Source organism: Hypanus sabinus, chromosome 17 (assembly GCF_030144855.1).
Source record: "Hypanus sabinus isolate sHypSab1 chromosome 17, sHypSab1.hap1, whole genome shotgun sequence".
Lineage (NCBI taxonomy): Eukaryota > Metazoa > Chordata > Chondrichthyes > Myliobatiformes > Dasyatidae > Hypanus > Hypanus sabinus.
Window position 1 is genome coordinate 41,609,752 of NC_082722.1, and position 17,069 is coordinate 41,626,820.

The following is a 17,069-nucleotide window of genomic DNA, read 5'->3' on the forward strand; positions in this document are numbered from 1 at the left end:
GCGAGATATAGGCTTTTATTAGCTGGAAGAAAGAACAAGCAGCAACTGACCACCACACTACATCCTGGACACTGAGGGCAGGGCCCAGGCTCCAATCGCCTTTATACCGGGGTCCGTGGGAGGAGCCACAGGAGCAGTCAGCGGGGGGGGGGGGGGGGTGTCCAGACAGGTATATGTAGTTCACCACAACACGGGTGCTATAGTCCTGCAGTTGTTCCATTGATCATGTGATCCGGGTTTGATCCTAACCTGTTCTCTGATCTTCCTGTGACCAGTGGGTTTTGCTGAATGCTCTGGTTTCCTCTCAAATGTTGCCATGTAAAAGAGATATAAATATAACAAATAAACCTCACCTTTATCTTTAACTGTAATCATTTGGACTTGGTCCCTGGAATGTCAAATTTAAGTTTATTTTTTGTTTTCTTTGAGACCCCAGGAACTTACCTCAAGTTGAGTTTTATGTTCACACCTCTAATTCTCACTTTTTTTTTGCCTTGTTTCCTCTTCGTTTTCCCTTAACTATAAGGTTGCTCTATTTTTCTCCCTGCACAAAAAAAACAGCATGGATTCAGGTTTTGGTTCTTATTGTTGTATAGTCACAAAACAGATCTTCCCATTCCTGTCCCATCAAAATGTTTCAACATAACGAGTACAAAAAAAAGGCACCACGTTTTTACTGTATAATTGCTACTTCTCTTTCTTAATATATAGGCAGTGCTGATTCATGCTATCCTCCAATACGTGGAAGAGAGGTCTGAAAATCTTGTTTATGGAATTGGTCTGTGCTTTGCACTATTTACAACAGAGCTCTCTAAAATATTGTCCTTCTCAGCATCGTGGGCTATCAACTATCACACCGCTATCCGATTAAAAGTTGCCATCGCCACATCAGCTTTCACTAAGCTGGTTCATCTTAAAAGCTTAAGCAACAGTTCCATTGGTGAGGTAGGCACTGATCAGCAATGTAAGATGTGCTCTGTTGATTTTAATCACTGTACATTAAAGCTGTGAGAAAGCATGTTGGCAGCCTGATGATAAATGTCACATAGATTTTTCCTGTTTATTTCTTCTGGAAAGGTGTCAGTCATCTCTTCCATGAGTCCCAATATCAGATACAACTAAAACTGTTCATACATAGTTAGCTGAAATATTGGTTCAAGCTATATGGTTATAAATTATCCATTTGCACATTGGCTTTGCACTCAGCCAAGTCCAGTGCACTCTTGTGTGTTAATAATCTTACAAATTATTATGTGTTTTACCATTATTCTTCTTATTATTGTACTTTTACTTTTTCTCAGCTCAAGCTGGTAAACCTAAGGTAGAGGCTTAACTAAGCACACTCATTTGTCAATTGCAAGGAACTTTCAGGCTATTCTAGTAGTGCTTAGTATTGTGGCTTTCTGAAGATTTACAAAATATTGCTGTGTAGGCCTAATTGTTCAATTGTGTAGTGTGTTACCAGTTGTAGATATTACTATCAGTATGTGCTGTTAATGTTCCAAAGTCTTTCAATTTCCTCTTTTAATTTAACAAAGTTCTGGTGTTTTTCACTTTTGGTTGCTGGATGTTATGTGTGTTGGAATGGCTCTATCTATTAAGCAAGTTATTTTTGCTTGTTTATCCCATATTATTATATCCAGATGCATTGTTTTATCTGTAATAATGGATCAGTTGTAATATAATATACGGGACTCTGATTCTAGAACTGGATCAGGCTTATATTTATAGTAAGGTATGGTTTCTTTTATGTTAAAGCAATATTTTGGTAAGTTATGATGATAGTGATGGTGATGATAGTGACGATGATGGTGATGATGGTGATAATAGTGATGGTGGTGATGATGATGATGATGATGATGATGATGATGATGATGATGATTATTATTATTGTGTTCTTTATCTTGTTGTGTGTTTGTTTTGTTCTGCATCAGATCCAGAGTACAATTATTTCATTCTCCTTATAATTGTGTACAGGAAATGACTTTAAATGATCTTGAATCCTGAATTTTATTGCCATTTTTCAGTAACCTAGACCTGTGTGACCTTGATATGAGTAAAGTTAGTGATTGCCATGTGACTTTGGGCCAAAGAAGGAGTGTAATGGCATTTTCTCAAATCACTTCCAATGCATTTCATGGTATTAGAGTCCTTTGGAAAATCTAAAGCCATGAAAGATGCCTACTGTACAATCTGAATATAGATTGGAGCAATATCTGACCTACCCTCTCAACCACAACACAGAACTCTAAATGCCTTTGGAATTTGAATGCCCTAGAATGAAAAAATACTTCCTTGGTGCATCAATTTGCTAACAACCTGAACAGTGCTTCTAACCCCTAGTCTATCACTTCTAGACTAAATTTCTTCTCTAATACTAGACCCATGGAACTTCTTCCAATATCAAGGTACATTCCACCAGCATTCATCACTGCAGTGTCTCCCTTTCAGTCTGCTCAGTCAGCTTCACCTCATCTCTAAATGTTCCAGACCTGCTGCATTATACTTGCCGTATTACCATCCTGGAGTCAGTCTGCCAAACTGTGATAGTAATTCAATTATTGGGCCAGAATTCTGACCCTTTATGATTTTTTCTAGGACTTAAGGTCTGAAAATCTCCCCCCAAGTCAACAACAATCTGTGACAAAACTTGGGATTGAAATGATGTTGTCTATTGGAATTTTATAATAATTAGGAACTATATGAAATCAGGCTAAAAGGGTGATCAAATTCTTTGAAATTAAGCTTATACATTTTATTTTGTTTACACAGGTTATAAACATCCTATCAAATGACAGCCATCGAATATTTGAAGCTGCTTTGTTTTGTCCTCTTTCATTTGGTACACCAGTGTTGCTGCTCAGTTGCATAGTATATGCTTATATTTTACTTGGACCTACATCGCTATTGGGAATTGTTGTTTATATCTTATTATTGCCCTTTCAGGTATAGTACTGAAGTAATATGTAAAACATCTTATAATTTATAAAGCATAAGACAATTTATATGTGTTACCTCAAATAAAATAATCTTAATTTTTAAGGCAAAAGTAAAAAAACCTGAATGCTGGAAATCTGAAAAAAGTAAGGAAAGGTTAGAGACACTCAGCAGTTCAGACGGTAACTTTGGAAAGAGAAACAGAGTTAATGTTTGAGGTTAAATCAGGAAACAGAGATAAATTAGTTTTAAATTGGAGAGAGGATGGTGGGAGTATAGATTGGAGAAGGGGAAAGTAGGGAGAGGCCAGTGTTGCTGTAATGATCATGAAGTTCACAAAATTATTGCCGGGTTTGGTGAGAAGTAGAGATGTGGGAATACTTGGATTGCTCTTAATAGAGCCAGGACAGGCTTAACATTTTGAATGGCCTCCTACTGTGCTAAAATCATTTTGTGATTCTACAAAAAAAAATGTGTCATATTGGAAACATTTTACATTCTGTCTGCTTCTAATTTCCCGAGTTCAAAACAAACGGCTGTACACCAGTCTGCTTTGTATCATACCCCAACACAGATATCACACCTATCGTTTGTGATGTGGTGTAAATTTAAATGCCCTTTTCCTGTCATACTTTCTCTCACTTCTAAGATTATGGAATCCTGTTACATCTAGGATGCTAGCAACGTTAATTTAATTTTAGCTGTAGGACGACTAGCAATGGATGGCATGCAATTAGTATTTTTAATGAATGCCACCAGAAAAGTAATTATTTTGCTCTTTTCATTCATATTGCTATTAAAATCTGCAGTATTTCATGCTCTCATAATTGAATTCTATATCTATGACAGGTTCTCCATTAAAATTTCTTCCCTTTCTTTGTTATTTCTTTATATTATCAGCAGTTTCCTTCACTGATCTACTAAAAAAACATAAGATATAGGAGCAGAGATAGGACATTTGGTCCATCTGCTCCACCATTTAATCATGACTGATCCATTTTTGCCTCTCATCCCTAAATCTCCTGCCTTCTTCCTGCATCCCTTCATGATTTGACCAAACAAGAATCTGTCAACCTCTGCCTTAAGTATACATAAAGACTTGACCTCCACAACTGCCTGTGGCAATGAATTCCACAGATTCAGCACTCTCTGGCTCAAGAAATTCCTCCTCAACTCTGTTCCAAAAGGATGGCCTGTATTTGCCAGAATTCAGAGGAATGAGGGGTGACCTCAATGAAACCTATTGAATGATGAAAGGCCTTGATAGAGTGGATGTGGAGAGGATGTTTCCCATGGTGGGAGAGTCTAAGACCAGAGGACACAGCTTCAGAATAGAGGAGAGTCCTTTTAGAATGGAGATGGGAGGAATTTCTTTAGTCAGAGAATTCTATGGAATTCATTGCCACAGACAACTGTGGGGGACAAGAAGTGAATCCAACTGTAGCTTCCAGCAGACTGTGTTAAGGAGTTGGAGCTGGAACTGGATGTAGTCTGGAACATTCAGGAGGCTGAGGAGTTGCTAGACAGGACATGTAGGAAGGTAGTTACACCCAAAGTACAGGACACCGGTGACCATTAGGAGGAGAATAGGAGATAGGCAGCCAGTACCAAGTACCACTGTGGCCATTCCCCTCAACAACAGGTATATTGCTTTGGATAATGTTGGGGGCATAATCTAGCAGAAGAAAGCTTTAGCAGTCAAATCTCCAGCACTGAGCTCTATGGCTCAGAAGAGAAGTAGGGCGAAGAGGTGAGCTGTAATAATAGGGGATTTGCTAGTTAGTGGAACCAAAAGGAGGGTCTGTGGACAAGAACTGGATTCCCAGATGGCTTGTTGCCTTCCGGGTGTCACTGTCAGGGACATCTGGATCGAGTCCACAGCATTCTTAATTGGGAGTGTGAGCAACCACACACTCCCAATGAGGGGTGACGAGGTCCTGCAAAGTGAGTCAGGGAGTTAGGTGTTAAATTAAAAGACAAGACCTCCAGGGGTTGTGATGTTAGGATTGCTACCCGTGCCACATGCTAATGAGACCAGATATAGGGAGATCATACAGTCTAACACATGGCTAAGGAGACGGTGCTGGAGGGAGGACTTCAGATTTTTGGATCATCTGGGCTCTTTTCCAGGGAAGGTGGGACCTGTACAGAAGGGATGGTTTGCACTTGAACTGGAGGGAGACTAATATACCAGTCAGAATGTTTGCTAGTGCTCTGGGTGTGGGGGTGGAGGTGGTAATGGTTAAACTAGAGTTTCAGGGGGATGGGAACCAGAATTCCAGAACAAATAGTGGGTTGGAGAAAGCTGTTGTTAAGCCTACATACAAAGTCAAGAATCAAATGATCAAGTACTGGGGTCTGGTGGGACTAACGTTCTGAGCTGTGTTTACTTCAATGCAAGGAAAGGCGGATGAGCGCAGGGCATAATTTCACATGGAATTTTGATTGTGTAGCCACTAGGGAGACTTGGTTGCAGGAGGGACGGGACTGGCAGATCTGGGATCTGGGATTCAGCTGTTTCAGACGTGATAGAGGCAGTGCTCAGACTGGGTAGACTGGAAAGCTCATTTAGTGAGGCTTTATGGGTAGAAACAAAGAATGAGAAAGGTATATTATTGAACACCCAACAGTCTGCTGGATTTAGAGGAGCAAATTTGTGGAGAGATCACAGACTGTTGCAAGAAATAAAAGATTGAGATATTAGGTAATTTTAATTTTCCGCAAATTGCCTGTAAAGAGGATGGATGGGAAAGAGTTTGTCAAATATGTTCAGGAAAGTGATCAGTACATAGAAGTCCCAACTAGATAGAGAGTGATACTAAAGTTTCTATCAGGGAATGAGACAGGGCAGGTGACAGAAGTTTGTGTAGTTCATGCATTTTGCACCTAGTGATCATAATGCCATTAGTTTCAAGGTAATTATTGTAAATGATAATTCTGTATAGTGTATTTAATATGTCAGTAATATTTGAGTAATATAGTGACTATATTGTTTGATTAAGCATTCTTTGTTTACATAATTCATTAGGGGTTATATGTAAAAGTATGTGAATGGCATTCGTCATTACATTACAATGCCATATGTGAGTGCCTCACTAAAGAAAATAAACTAAGTACACATATTTTCCCAGATCCCTTGTTTTTCTTTTTATCAGTTTCTGGAGTTACAAAACAGAGGAATAGGAGCAGACAATTTGGGAAAACATTTAATTGGGGTAGGGAAATATGATGCTATCAGGCAGAAACTTAGGAGTATAAATTGGGAGCAGACGTTCTCAGGGAAAAGCACGGTAGAAATGTGGCAAATGTTCAGGGAACATATGCATGGTGTTCTGCATTGGTATTGGTATATTCAAGCAGGGAAAGGATGGTAGGGTAAAAGAACCATGGTGTACAAATGATATAGAAAATCTAGTTAAGAAGAAAATAAAAGCATACAACAGATTCAAGAAACTAGGCACTGTTAGAGCTCTAGAAAATTACAAGGGCACAAGGAAGGAGCTCAAGAATGAAATTAGGAGAGCCAGAAGGGGCCATGAGAAGTCCTTGGCAAGCAGGATTAAGGAAACCCCAAGGTATTCTATGAGTATGTGAAGAGCAAGGGGAGGAGCCATGTGAAAACAGGACCAATCATGTGTGATAGTGGAAACGTGTGCATGGAGTCAGAGGAGGTAGCGGAGGTACTTAATGAATACTTCAGTATTCACCAGGGAAAAGGACCTTGGCAATTGTGGGGATGACTTACAGTGGAATGAAACACTTGAGCAGATAGCCATTAAGAAAAAGGATGTACTGGAGCTTTTGAAAAGCATTAAGTTAGAAAAGTCACCAGGTCCTGATGAAATATACCCCAGGCTACTGCGGGAAGTGAGGGTGGAGAAGATTGAGCCCCTGGCGATAATCTTTGCATTATCAATCGGGACAGGAGAAGTACCAGAGGTTTGGAAGCTTGTAAATGTTGTTCCCTTGTTCAAAAAAGGGAGTAGAGATAACCATGGAAATTATAGACCACTGAGCCTTACTTCAGTGTGGGCAAATTGTTGGAGAAGATCCTGAGAGGCAGGATTATGAGAATTTGGAGAAACATAATCTGATTAGGAATAGTAAGCATGGCTTTGTCAAGGGCAGGTCGTGCCTTACCAACCTGATTGAATTCTCTGTGGATGTAACAAAACACACTGATGAATGTAGAGCAGTGGATGTAGTGTATATGAATTTCAGTAACACATTTGATAAGGTTCCCCATGCAAGGATCATTCAGAAAGTAAGGAGGGATTCAAGGACACCTTGCTTTGCGGATCCAAAAGGCAAAGGGTGGTTGTAGATGGTTTGTATTCTGCATGAAGGATGGCAACTAGTGGTGTTGCACAGGGATCTGTTCTGGGACCCCTCCTCTTTGTCATTTTTATAAATTAACCTGGATGAAGAAGTAGAAGGGTGGGTTAGTAAGTTTGCTGATGGCACAAAAGCTGGGGGTGTTGTGGATAGTCTGGAGGGGTGTCAGCGGTTACAGTGGGACATCGATAGGATGCAGAACTGGGCTGAGAAATCACAGATGGAGTTCACCCCAGATAAGTGTGAAGTGGTACATTCTAGCAGGTCAAATTTGAAGACAGAATATAATATTAATGATATGACCCTTGGCAGAGTGGAGGAACCGAGAGATCTTGAGGTCCGTGTCAATAGGACACTCAAAGCAATATGACAGTTTTGTTAGGAAGGCATATATTGTGTTGGCCTTCATCAGTCGTGGGATTGAGTTCAAGAGTCATGAGGTAATGTTACAGCTATATAAGACCTTAGTTAGACCCCACTTGGAGTACTGTGTTGAGTTCCAGTCACCTCATTACAGGTAGGGTGTGGATACTATAGAGAGAGTGCAGAGGAGATTTGCAAGGATATTGCCTGGATTTCAGAGCATGCTTTATGGGAATAGGATGCATGAACTTGGCCTTTTCTCCTTTGAGCGACAGAGGATGAGAGGTGATCTGATAGGGGTGTATAAGATGATGGAATGTATTGATTGTGTGGATAACCAGAGGCTTTTCCCAGGGCTGAAATGGCTAACACGACGGGGCATAGTTTTAAGGTGCTTGGAAATAGCTACAGCGGGGATGTCAGAGGTAAGTTTTTCACACACAGAGTGGTGGGTGCATGGAATGCACTACTGCTGGCTGTGGTGGAAGCAGATGCAATAGAATCTTTTAAGAGACTCTTGGATAGGTACATGGAGCTTAGAAAAATAGAGGGCTATGCGCTAGGGAAATTCTAGGCAGTTTCTAGAGTAGGTTATATGGTTAGTACAACATTGTGGGCCGAAGGGCCTATATTGTTCTGTAGATTTCTATGCTTCTATTCTCTCTGTTCTATGAGTGTTTGGTCCTTGGCTTGGGATTCTAAACTGGAGAAAGGTCAATTGGTATGGTATCAGAAAGGACCTGGTAAGTGTGGGTTGGGACTTGGTAAGTGGGAATCCTTCAAAATTGAAATTTTGGGAGTGCAAAGTTCATATGTTCCTGTCAAAATAAAAGGCGAGGATAACAGGTTTAGGGAACCTTGGTTTTATAGAGGTCCTGTTTAAGAAAAAGAAGGTGGTGTATAGCAGGTATAGGTAGACAGGAACAAATGAGGTACTTGAGGTGTATAGGAAATGCAAGAGCAAATAGGAAGGAAATGAAGACAAGTAAACTAAGACATAAGTTTGCTTTAGTAGCCAAAGTGAAGGAGAATTCTAAGGGCTCCTACAGATATGTTTAGAGCAAAAGGATAGCCTGGATAAAATTGATCTTCTGGAAGTTCAGAGTGAAAATCTATGCATAAGGCTGAAAGAGACAGGGGGGATCTTAAACAGATTTTTGCATCTGTATTTACTCAGGAAATGGACACAGAGTCTGTAGAAATGAAGCAAAGCAGCAGTGAGGCCATGGGCCATATACAGATTTCTGAGAAGCAAATTAGGGCGGATAAATCCCCCAGGCCTGACACTGTGTTCCATAGACCCTGAGGGAGGCTAATGCAGAAATTGCAGGGGCCCTGGCAAAGATATTTAAAACATCTTTAAAACACAAGTGAGGTGCCAGGGGACTGAAGGAAATCTAATGGTGTTCTATTGCTTAAGAAAGGCCTGAAAAATAAGCCAGGAAATTATAGGCTGATGAGCCTGACATTTATAGTGGGTTAGTTATTGGGAGGTATTCTAACCTTGCCTCCAACTTACATCCTGCCCTCAAATTTACTTGGTCCATTTCTGACACCTCCCTCCCCTTTCTCGATTTCCCTGTCTCTGTCTCTGGAGTCAGGTTGTCTACTGGTGTATATTATTGGATAGCATCCATTAGTCTCACGAGACCATGGATCTGTACCTGGAAAGCCTTGTGAGTGTCCTCTCCAGGGTGCAGGCCTGGGCAAGGTTGTATGGAAGACTGGCAGTTGCCCAAGCAGCAAGTCTCCCCTCTCCACGCCACTGATGTTGTCCAAGGGAAGGGCAAGGGTTGATACAGCTTGGCACCAGTATCATCGCAGGAGTTGCCAGAGCGAGGTCGGACTGCCTTAGGTACTCCAGCTCCGGATTTGTCCTCAGGGTTTACTCCCGAAGCCTTTCCCATGAGTAGGTATGGCTGCAAGGCAGCGGAGGTTTGAAAGCAGAGTTTTCCCTCTCTTAGATGGACTGCCTTCCCAGGCTGACGAGCTCCATCTATCCAAAGCACTGGTTTTAAGGTGCCAGGACCCGCCTTTGCCCCTTCTCCTGTCAGTAGAAACAGTTCTGCCGGGCTTAGAGGCTGAGCCACACAAGAAGGCCAGGAGTTGGTTGTCAGAGGCTATTTGAGGTGCATTTGGTGTGTGTTATAAACCTACTGATTCCCACAGCTACCTGGACTATACCTCCTCCCACCCTGTCACTTGTGATTATGCCACCCCCTTCTCTCAGTTCCTCCATCTCCACTGCATCTGCTCTCAGGATGAGGCTTTTCATTCAAGAACTAATGAGATGTCCTCCTTCTTAAAAAAAATGGGCTTTCTTTTCTCCACCATCAAAGGTGTCCTCACACACATTTCTTCCTATTCGCACACGTTTACCCTTACCCCATCCTCCTGCCACCCCATAAGGGATAGGGTTCCTCTTGTCCTCACCTACCACCCCACTAGCCTCCACATCCAGCACATAATTCTCCATAACTTGTGCCACCTCCAAAGGGATCCCATGACCAAGCACATCTTCCTCTCCCCCCACTCTCCACTTTCCACAAGGATCGCTCCCTATGCGACTCCTTTGCCTGTTCATCCCTCCCCACCGATCTCCCTCCTTGTACTTATCCTTGCAAATGGAACAAATGCCATACCTGCCCCTACACCTCCTCCCTCACTACCATTTAGGACCCCAAACAGTCCTTCCAGGTGAGGCAACACTTCACTTGTGAGCCTGTTGGGGTCATCTCCTGTATCTGGTGCTCCCAGTGTGGCCTCCTGTCAATTGGTGAGACCCGACATAGACTGGGAGACTGCTTCGCTGAACACCTACAGCCAGAAAACACGGGATCTCCCAGTGGCCACCCGCTTTAATTCTACTTCCCTTTCCCATTCTGACACGTCAGTCTATGGCCTCCTCTGCTGCCGCAATGTGGCCACACTCAGACTGGAGGAGCAACATCTCATATTCCATCTGGATAGCTTCCAACCTGATGGCTTGAACATCGATTTCTCTAACTTCCTGTAATTGCCCCCCCCCCCTTCACCAGTCCCCATTCCCATTTCCCTCTCTCACCTCATCTCCTTACTTGTCCATCATCTCCCTCTGGTGCTCCCCTTCCTTCCCTTTCTTCCACAACCTTCTATCCTTTCCTGTCTGATCCCTCCCTCTCCAGCCCGTTATGTCTTTCATTGATGGACCTCCCAGCTCTTTACTTCGCCCTACCCCTCTCCTAGTTTCCCTTATCACCCACCACCTTGTACTTCTTTCTCCCCTCCCCCCACCTTCTTGCTCTGACTCCTCACCTTTTCTTCCAGTCCTGATGAAGGGCCTCGGCCCGAAACTCGCTTCCACAGATGCTGCCTGATCCGATGAGTTCCTTCAGCATGGTGTGTGTGTTGCTTTGGATTTCCAGCATCTGCAGATTTTCTTGTGTTTGTGACAATACCATTGCCTGACCTCCCTAATGATGATTTATTTTGAGTTACACATGTTTTTTGCTGCAGGTCTGATACATCAGCTAATATTAATCTTTGCTGGTTAATGATATTTATTCTGCGCCCTAAAGTGTTCCATTTGTCTTTGATACATTTTCTTGAGAGATCTCCTGTGACCAAGCATCTCATTCAGAAATTGCATTCTGAATTCCCTGTACACAAAAGGATGATAAATATAACTTTTATTGATTTCAGATGTTAATGGCACGATTAACCATGGCATTTCGAAGTAAAGCCATCAAGCAGACTGATACTCGTGTGAGATTAATGAATGAAGTATTGACTCACATGAAACTAATAAAAATGTATGCATGGGAAAAATCATTTGGACGCTCTATAAGTGGTAAGGTGCAGCATTTTATCAGTTAAATGAGATAAAAAATATCATATCTGGACATAAAATTTATATATAATAATATCTTAAAAATACAAACTTGTTCTACATAAATAGTTATTTCAAAGTGCACACTATTCTTTGAAGTCTTTGTGTAAGTTGCTAAAATGTCCTTGGTTTATATAGTAAGGTTAAAGGAGAATGCTATTAAAGTTGTTTTAAAAGTCAAGATGTGAAATAGCAAGATTTGCCAGTACAAAACCTTTGATAAAGCACATTTTAAACAATATTAAAGTCGTGCTCCTTTTTCTACTTAAAACTTGGCCTTGATCTCGGCAATTGTTCATTTTCTAATATAGATGTGCGGAAAAATGAAAAGAAGATATTGGAAAAAGCAGGATATGTACAGAGTGTAAATTCTTCACTTGTTCCAATTGTCCCAACATTGGCCACTGTCCTCACATTCGTTGTGCACACACTCTTGGGGTATGAGTTGACTGCGTCTGTGGTAAGAACAAATAGAAGCAGTGTTGCTAAGGGAAATACAAGTAATCCTGGTTAGCTGCATAGTCGTAAGTTAATTTTGTTAACGTTTACATCTCATTTCTCTTATCGTTCAAGGCATTCACTGTGATCGCAGTTTTCAACGTAATGAAATTTACTTTGGCTGTGGTGCCCTATTCAGTTAAAGGATTCGGAGAGGCCAGAGTTTCTTTGAAGAGAATAAGGGTAAAAGAAAGTTTTGTTTCACCGATTTTGCTATTTAAAAAGCACAGTTTGACAACTCTAATTATCCCCATTAGTATTTGTACATTTCATTTACATTCAATAATTTACTTATTTATTAGAAAATTTTGGTCATGGATCTTCCTGAAGTCTATGTGAAAACTCAGCAAGACTCACGTTATGCGGTGCTGATGGAAAATGCATCTCTTTCATGGAGAAATGTAAATGAAAGTGAAGAAATATCTGAACCTGTTAACAAGGTCTCAAAAAGAAAAAATGTTGTTAATAACAACAAAGTAAATGAGGCCAATGTTAATGGTCAAGTGCCAGAAGATAACCCTAAAACATTAATGACTCTTCATAACCTTAGCTTCTCTTTGGAAAAGGTATATATCACATGCATTTCAGCTGTTAAATTGTATTACTTATGAACATTCATCTTGTTTTTGGGAAATATCCAAGAGGTTAACGAAATAATTTATGAACTTTTTGTTTAGGGTTTGCTTTTAGGCATTTGTGGAAATGTAGGAAGTGGAAAAAGCTCTTTAATATCTGCTGTGCTAGGACTGGTATGTATTTCTTTTAACCATCTAACAACAAAACATTCCGTTTGAGTTGTGTTAAAAATAACATATGTATGGATGTATTTCCATGCTTTAACCAGTTTGAGTTCAATCTACATAAAAGGGCTAGGAAATAAAGTTACACTTATTTTTCTGGAATCCATTCCCACAATATTCCCTTATTATTTGTGCTTCATGCTGCTGGGTGATTGCATTCTGCTATGTCTCCAGGGACACAGCTGGAATCACTACTGCTTGTTGTATAACAAAGCATTTTTATTTCCCTGCATTGAAATTGAGATTCATGGGAGAAAGGGTATAAACGAAAAGCCAGCCTTTAGAGGAGGAAAAGTCTGTCCAACAATGGGAGGAAAATGAGATAGAAGGTTGTTGTTAAAACAGAAATGAAACTGGGTGAGCATCCCTAAGGAAGGGGGAAAGGGGTTGACGGCCAATGGGTAGATAGCTGCAGGAGCAGGAAAGGCTAACTACTCATTCTACCTGTGTGAGACAACTATGCTCTCTCTCCCTGTTCAACCAACAAGCTGCTTCTAGATGAAATAACACAATCTGTAGCTCAGCAACAACAAGTGAAACATGACTGATGGACACATTTGTTATGTCTGACCTAGTGAATGATGTTTTTCGTCAGTAAAGTACATTGTTCTGGGAATACACCTGAACTTTGGCAGATAAAATGGATCTGCTCTTGATTACTTTGATAGATAGAGTCTCTTATTATGAAATTGCTTGAAGAATTCTTTAATAATCTGATACACGTGGGATAATCCTTCTCAATAAAGTTCATTTCACATGAATTAAACCAGCAAAATTATCCCAATATGGAAGAATAATCAAAAATAAAAGGCCAGAATCTACTGCCAAAATAAAGATGATATAAACTCCCCCACCATTCCAGCAATCTGTGCAAAAATTCCAGTTAATTGTGTAAGGAAGAAATTAATTGAGAACTGCAACAAATGTGCCATTAACATGCCACACTCCCAACCAGCTTCAGGAAGATACTGGATTTACTCATTAAATCTTAATTGCACTAATTACCAAACATTAAGGAGAGTATTACAACATCAGGAAAATGTTGAAAATGCTGCACTGTATGATCAATGTTAAACATTTATTTTCCTTGCTGCAGATGAAATTGCATCATGGAACTGTAGCCGTCAATGGATCGCTGGCCTTTGTATCACAACAAGCTTGGATATTCCATGGGACTATCAGAGAAAACATTTTATTTGGAAGGGTGTTTAATGAGGAAAGGTATGTATGAATTGATGTGTGTAAAAGTATATGTGTAATACAGGTGTATTTGATTTAATAGCATAAATTTTAAAACTGTTGTGATTTTGCAAAATAATCACAAACATTTCAAATACACCCCTTTGTCCTAGTTTTCCTTTAGTTAACTAATGCTCTCTGAAGTGGTTTCCTCAGGCCAAATTTATAACCAAATTTCCAGAAAGGAAATACATACCTCAATAACAATTTTGAGATCCTAGAGTGCTTTGAGGATATGTTAAAATGATCACTGATATTATATAAGAAACCATGCTGCCTTTTTTATTCTTAGACGACAGATCACTGCAATATTCAGATGGCCTATTTATGAAATGTTTATTGAGTGGTAACTGTGGGCCAGCAGACCAGAGATAGCTCTCCCATCTTTCCTTAAAGTAGTGCTAAGGTACTGCCTACTTGAGAGGGCAGCTTAAGGTAACCCATCTGACAGTGCAGCAGTCCCTTAGCTGTACTCATACTTTTTGACAGAGATGTGAGGCTTTAAGTTCTGAATCAGAGACAAGACTACTACTAAATGAGTCACAGCCAACCATTGGTTGTAAACTTGTGAATGAAAAAGTATCTTGGTTCTGTGCAAGTGTATCTTCCATCACATTGGCCTAATCTATTTAATATAAGTTGAAAAAAAAATCACTCCTCAAAGGGTTACAGTACTAAGGTTTTATTCAGTGATACAGCGCGGGGAGGCTCTCCTGGACCTTCGAGCCACAGCACCCAGCAACCCCTGATTTAACTCCAGCCTATTCACAGCACAATCTACAATGACCGATTAGCCTACTAACCAGTACATCTTTGGACTGTGGGAAGAAGCTGGAGCCCCAAACCTCCCCAGAGAAAGCCCACACATTCCACGGGGAGGCAGTACAAACTCCTTGTAGAGGATGTTATCATTGAGCTCAGAACTCCAACGCCCTGTACTGTCATAGTGTCATGCTAATCACAATGGCGCCGCAAGATGCTGCCAGGACCCTAATAATTTTACTTAATATTTAATATTGTTATATATTTCTAGGTCATTAGGTGGTTTTGTACCAGTTTTCAGTAGATGTACGGGTTAGGTAGCATGAATATTGAGACCAGAACAAATTATGAGCCTGATCTGCACTTTCTCTTCAGAACTGAATATCATGCTGTGAACAGATACATTAATATAGAATGAAAAGGAGACAATGTAATGGAAAATGCAATCAATTCTGAGAGGAATTGTAAATGGAATAGTTGAGCTGATCACCCCAATCACATAATGAGAAAAAGCATTAAATACTGAGATGCTAAAATAAAATAGAGCCGAGAGGGATTGAAGTGTTTTAAAAGCACACAAACTTGCACAGACATGTCAGCCCACAGACACTTGGACACAAACAGACATGAAGGCAGAAGCTCGCAGAGGGAGAAGTAGAACAGCTGGAGAAGTTGAAAACAAGGCACAGTGGCAGAAGTGGCATTAACGAAACAATCGAAGGCTTTAGGTAAAAGTGAGAGGTGCAGGAGTCGAGAATGAAATGGATGCATAAGCGTGATTGTTGCTCAATAATCATCTGACTTGTGAGGACATCAGGTTCTTGAATTAGAACTGATACAGTGCAATAGCTGCAGCCCAGCTACACTTCATCAATTTTTATGTGGTGCTTTGTTAATCCTCATCCCGCCACATCAACTTTTCACACTCTCTTGCATTATGCTTTTATCAAGGTTACACTGTTTAAACATTGACTTGTCTTTTTTGGGAAACATGATGACCATTTCCAGCTCATTTTGAGTAACCTGGAAATTTTGAATGGTGAACATTCTCTGATGATTCAATCCTTGTGATTCTTACACAAGTCTGGTATCAAAGGTGCCTGCTGTTTAGTGGGCTGCAGTGAGCCAAGAGTCTGGGAAACTACAACGGAACCAAGCCAATCCTATTAGAGTGCAGGCACCTACTGTCTTTGTATTTAAAAAATTGAAGTGCTTCCTGTTGATTTTCAGCTCCTGTCTAGATCAAGTCCAGTCACTGTTTAACTATATGAGTATGGAAGCCCCAAGTTCTTGGTTCCAACTGGATGGAGTCTGATCTTCTCCTTCAGCTTGCAAATTAAATACAGCCGTGATTGTTTAATATCAGATTCAATACCAAACAAAGAATCATTTTATAGCATAATAATCAGCAAAATAGATGGCTGTAAATAGGTGAATTAAAATACATCTGCCTGCTATGAACCTCATTGCTTTAAATTGGATATAATGAAAAGTTTCCCATATTTTCAGCCTAGCACTAAACTTTCAGTCATCAAATAAGGAAATGTAGGATGGAGAATTGTGTCATTGCATATAGGGTCAATTTTAAGGACACCTGCTGGCAACAATATACTCTGTTGATCAGAACAGTGCTAAAATTTGTTGGAGGATGCAGAAGATTTTTTTATGATATCGTTTCCAGGTTATTGCAACTGCCAATTCAAAAGATTGCTGTATGTTGACACATGTGTCACTTTGAAGTCATTTGGCTTTCACATTCCAGCAGATATTTGACCTGAAGCTTTGCAGCAATCACTGTCTTTATTGGCTCCACACTGAATGTAAAATACAGTGGTTACCCCACTGGAACTGCAAACTCATAGATTGCACAATGAGATACCAGTGCACAAAAAGTCTCAAATTACTTTGCTCTTAAGAAATTTAGAAATTACTTTCCTGAGCACTTACGATATATTTTGTAACAATGAATAATCTATATTTTGGTTAACTTCAGTTTTGTGTATTTCATTATTTTTATTACCTCCTTAATCATCATGATATAAATAGAATTTGATTCTGACTGCTCTTTTTGATGTCCACTGCGGTTGTCACTGCCTCCAGACACATATTAACACACAATAGCGACTCCCTCATGTCTGCTTGTGCTCCTGGGTTTCAACAGCAGAACTTTGAAGGGAGTATGTTGAGACTCCTCAAAGATTTTCATTTTAGATAGCCTCCACTTTTCTCCCAATGAAAGCAGAAAATTAGTTCAACAGCAATTGCAC

General features: G+C 40.3%; 1 protein-coding gene across 1 annotated transcript in view; it reads left to right on the forward strand.

Annotated features, from left to right (window-relative positions):
* Positions 1 to 17,069, forward strand: part of abcc12 (ATP-binding cassette, sub-family C (CFTR/MRP), member 12) — a 118,179-nt gene that overhangs the window by 37,718 nt on the left and 63,392 nt on the right. Inside the window, exons 5-12 of the mRNA XM_059992918.1 lie at positions 712 to 945; positions 2,773 to 2,946; positions 11,317 to 11,464; positions 11,815 to 11,963; positions 12,077 to 12,184; positions 12,304 to 12,567; positions 12,679 to 12,750; positions 13,898 to 14,022. Coding sequence (XP_059848901.1) covers positions 712 to 945; positions 2,773 to 2,946; positions 11,317 to 11,464; positions 11,815 to 11,963; positions 12,077 to 12,184; positions 12,304 to 12,567; positions 12,679 to 12,750; positions 13,898 to 14,022 — 1,274 coding nt within the window. The remainder of the gene's footprint in view (positions 1 to 711; positions 946 to 2,772; positions 2,947 to 11,316; positions 11,465 to 11,814; positions 11,964 to 12,076; positions 12,185 to 12,303; positions 12,568 to 12,678; positions 12,751 to 13,897; positions 14,023 to 17,069) is intronic.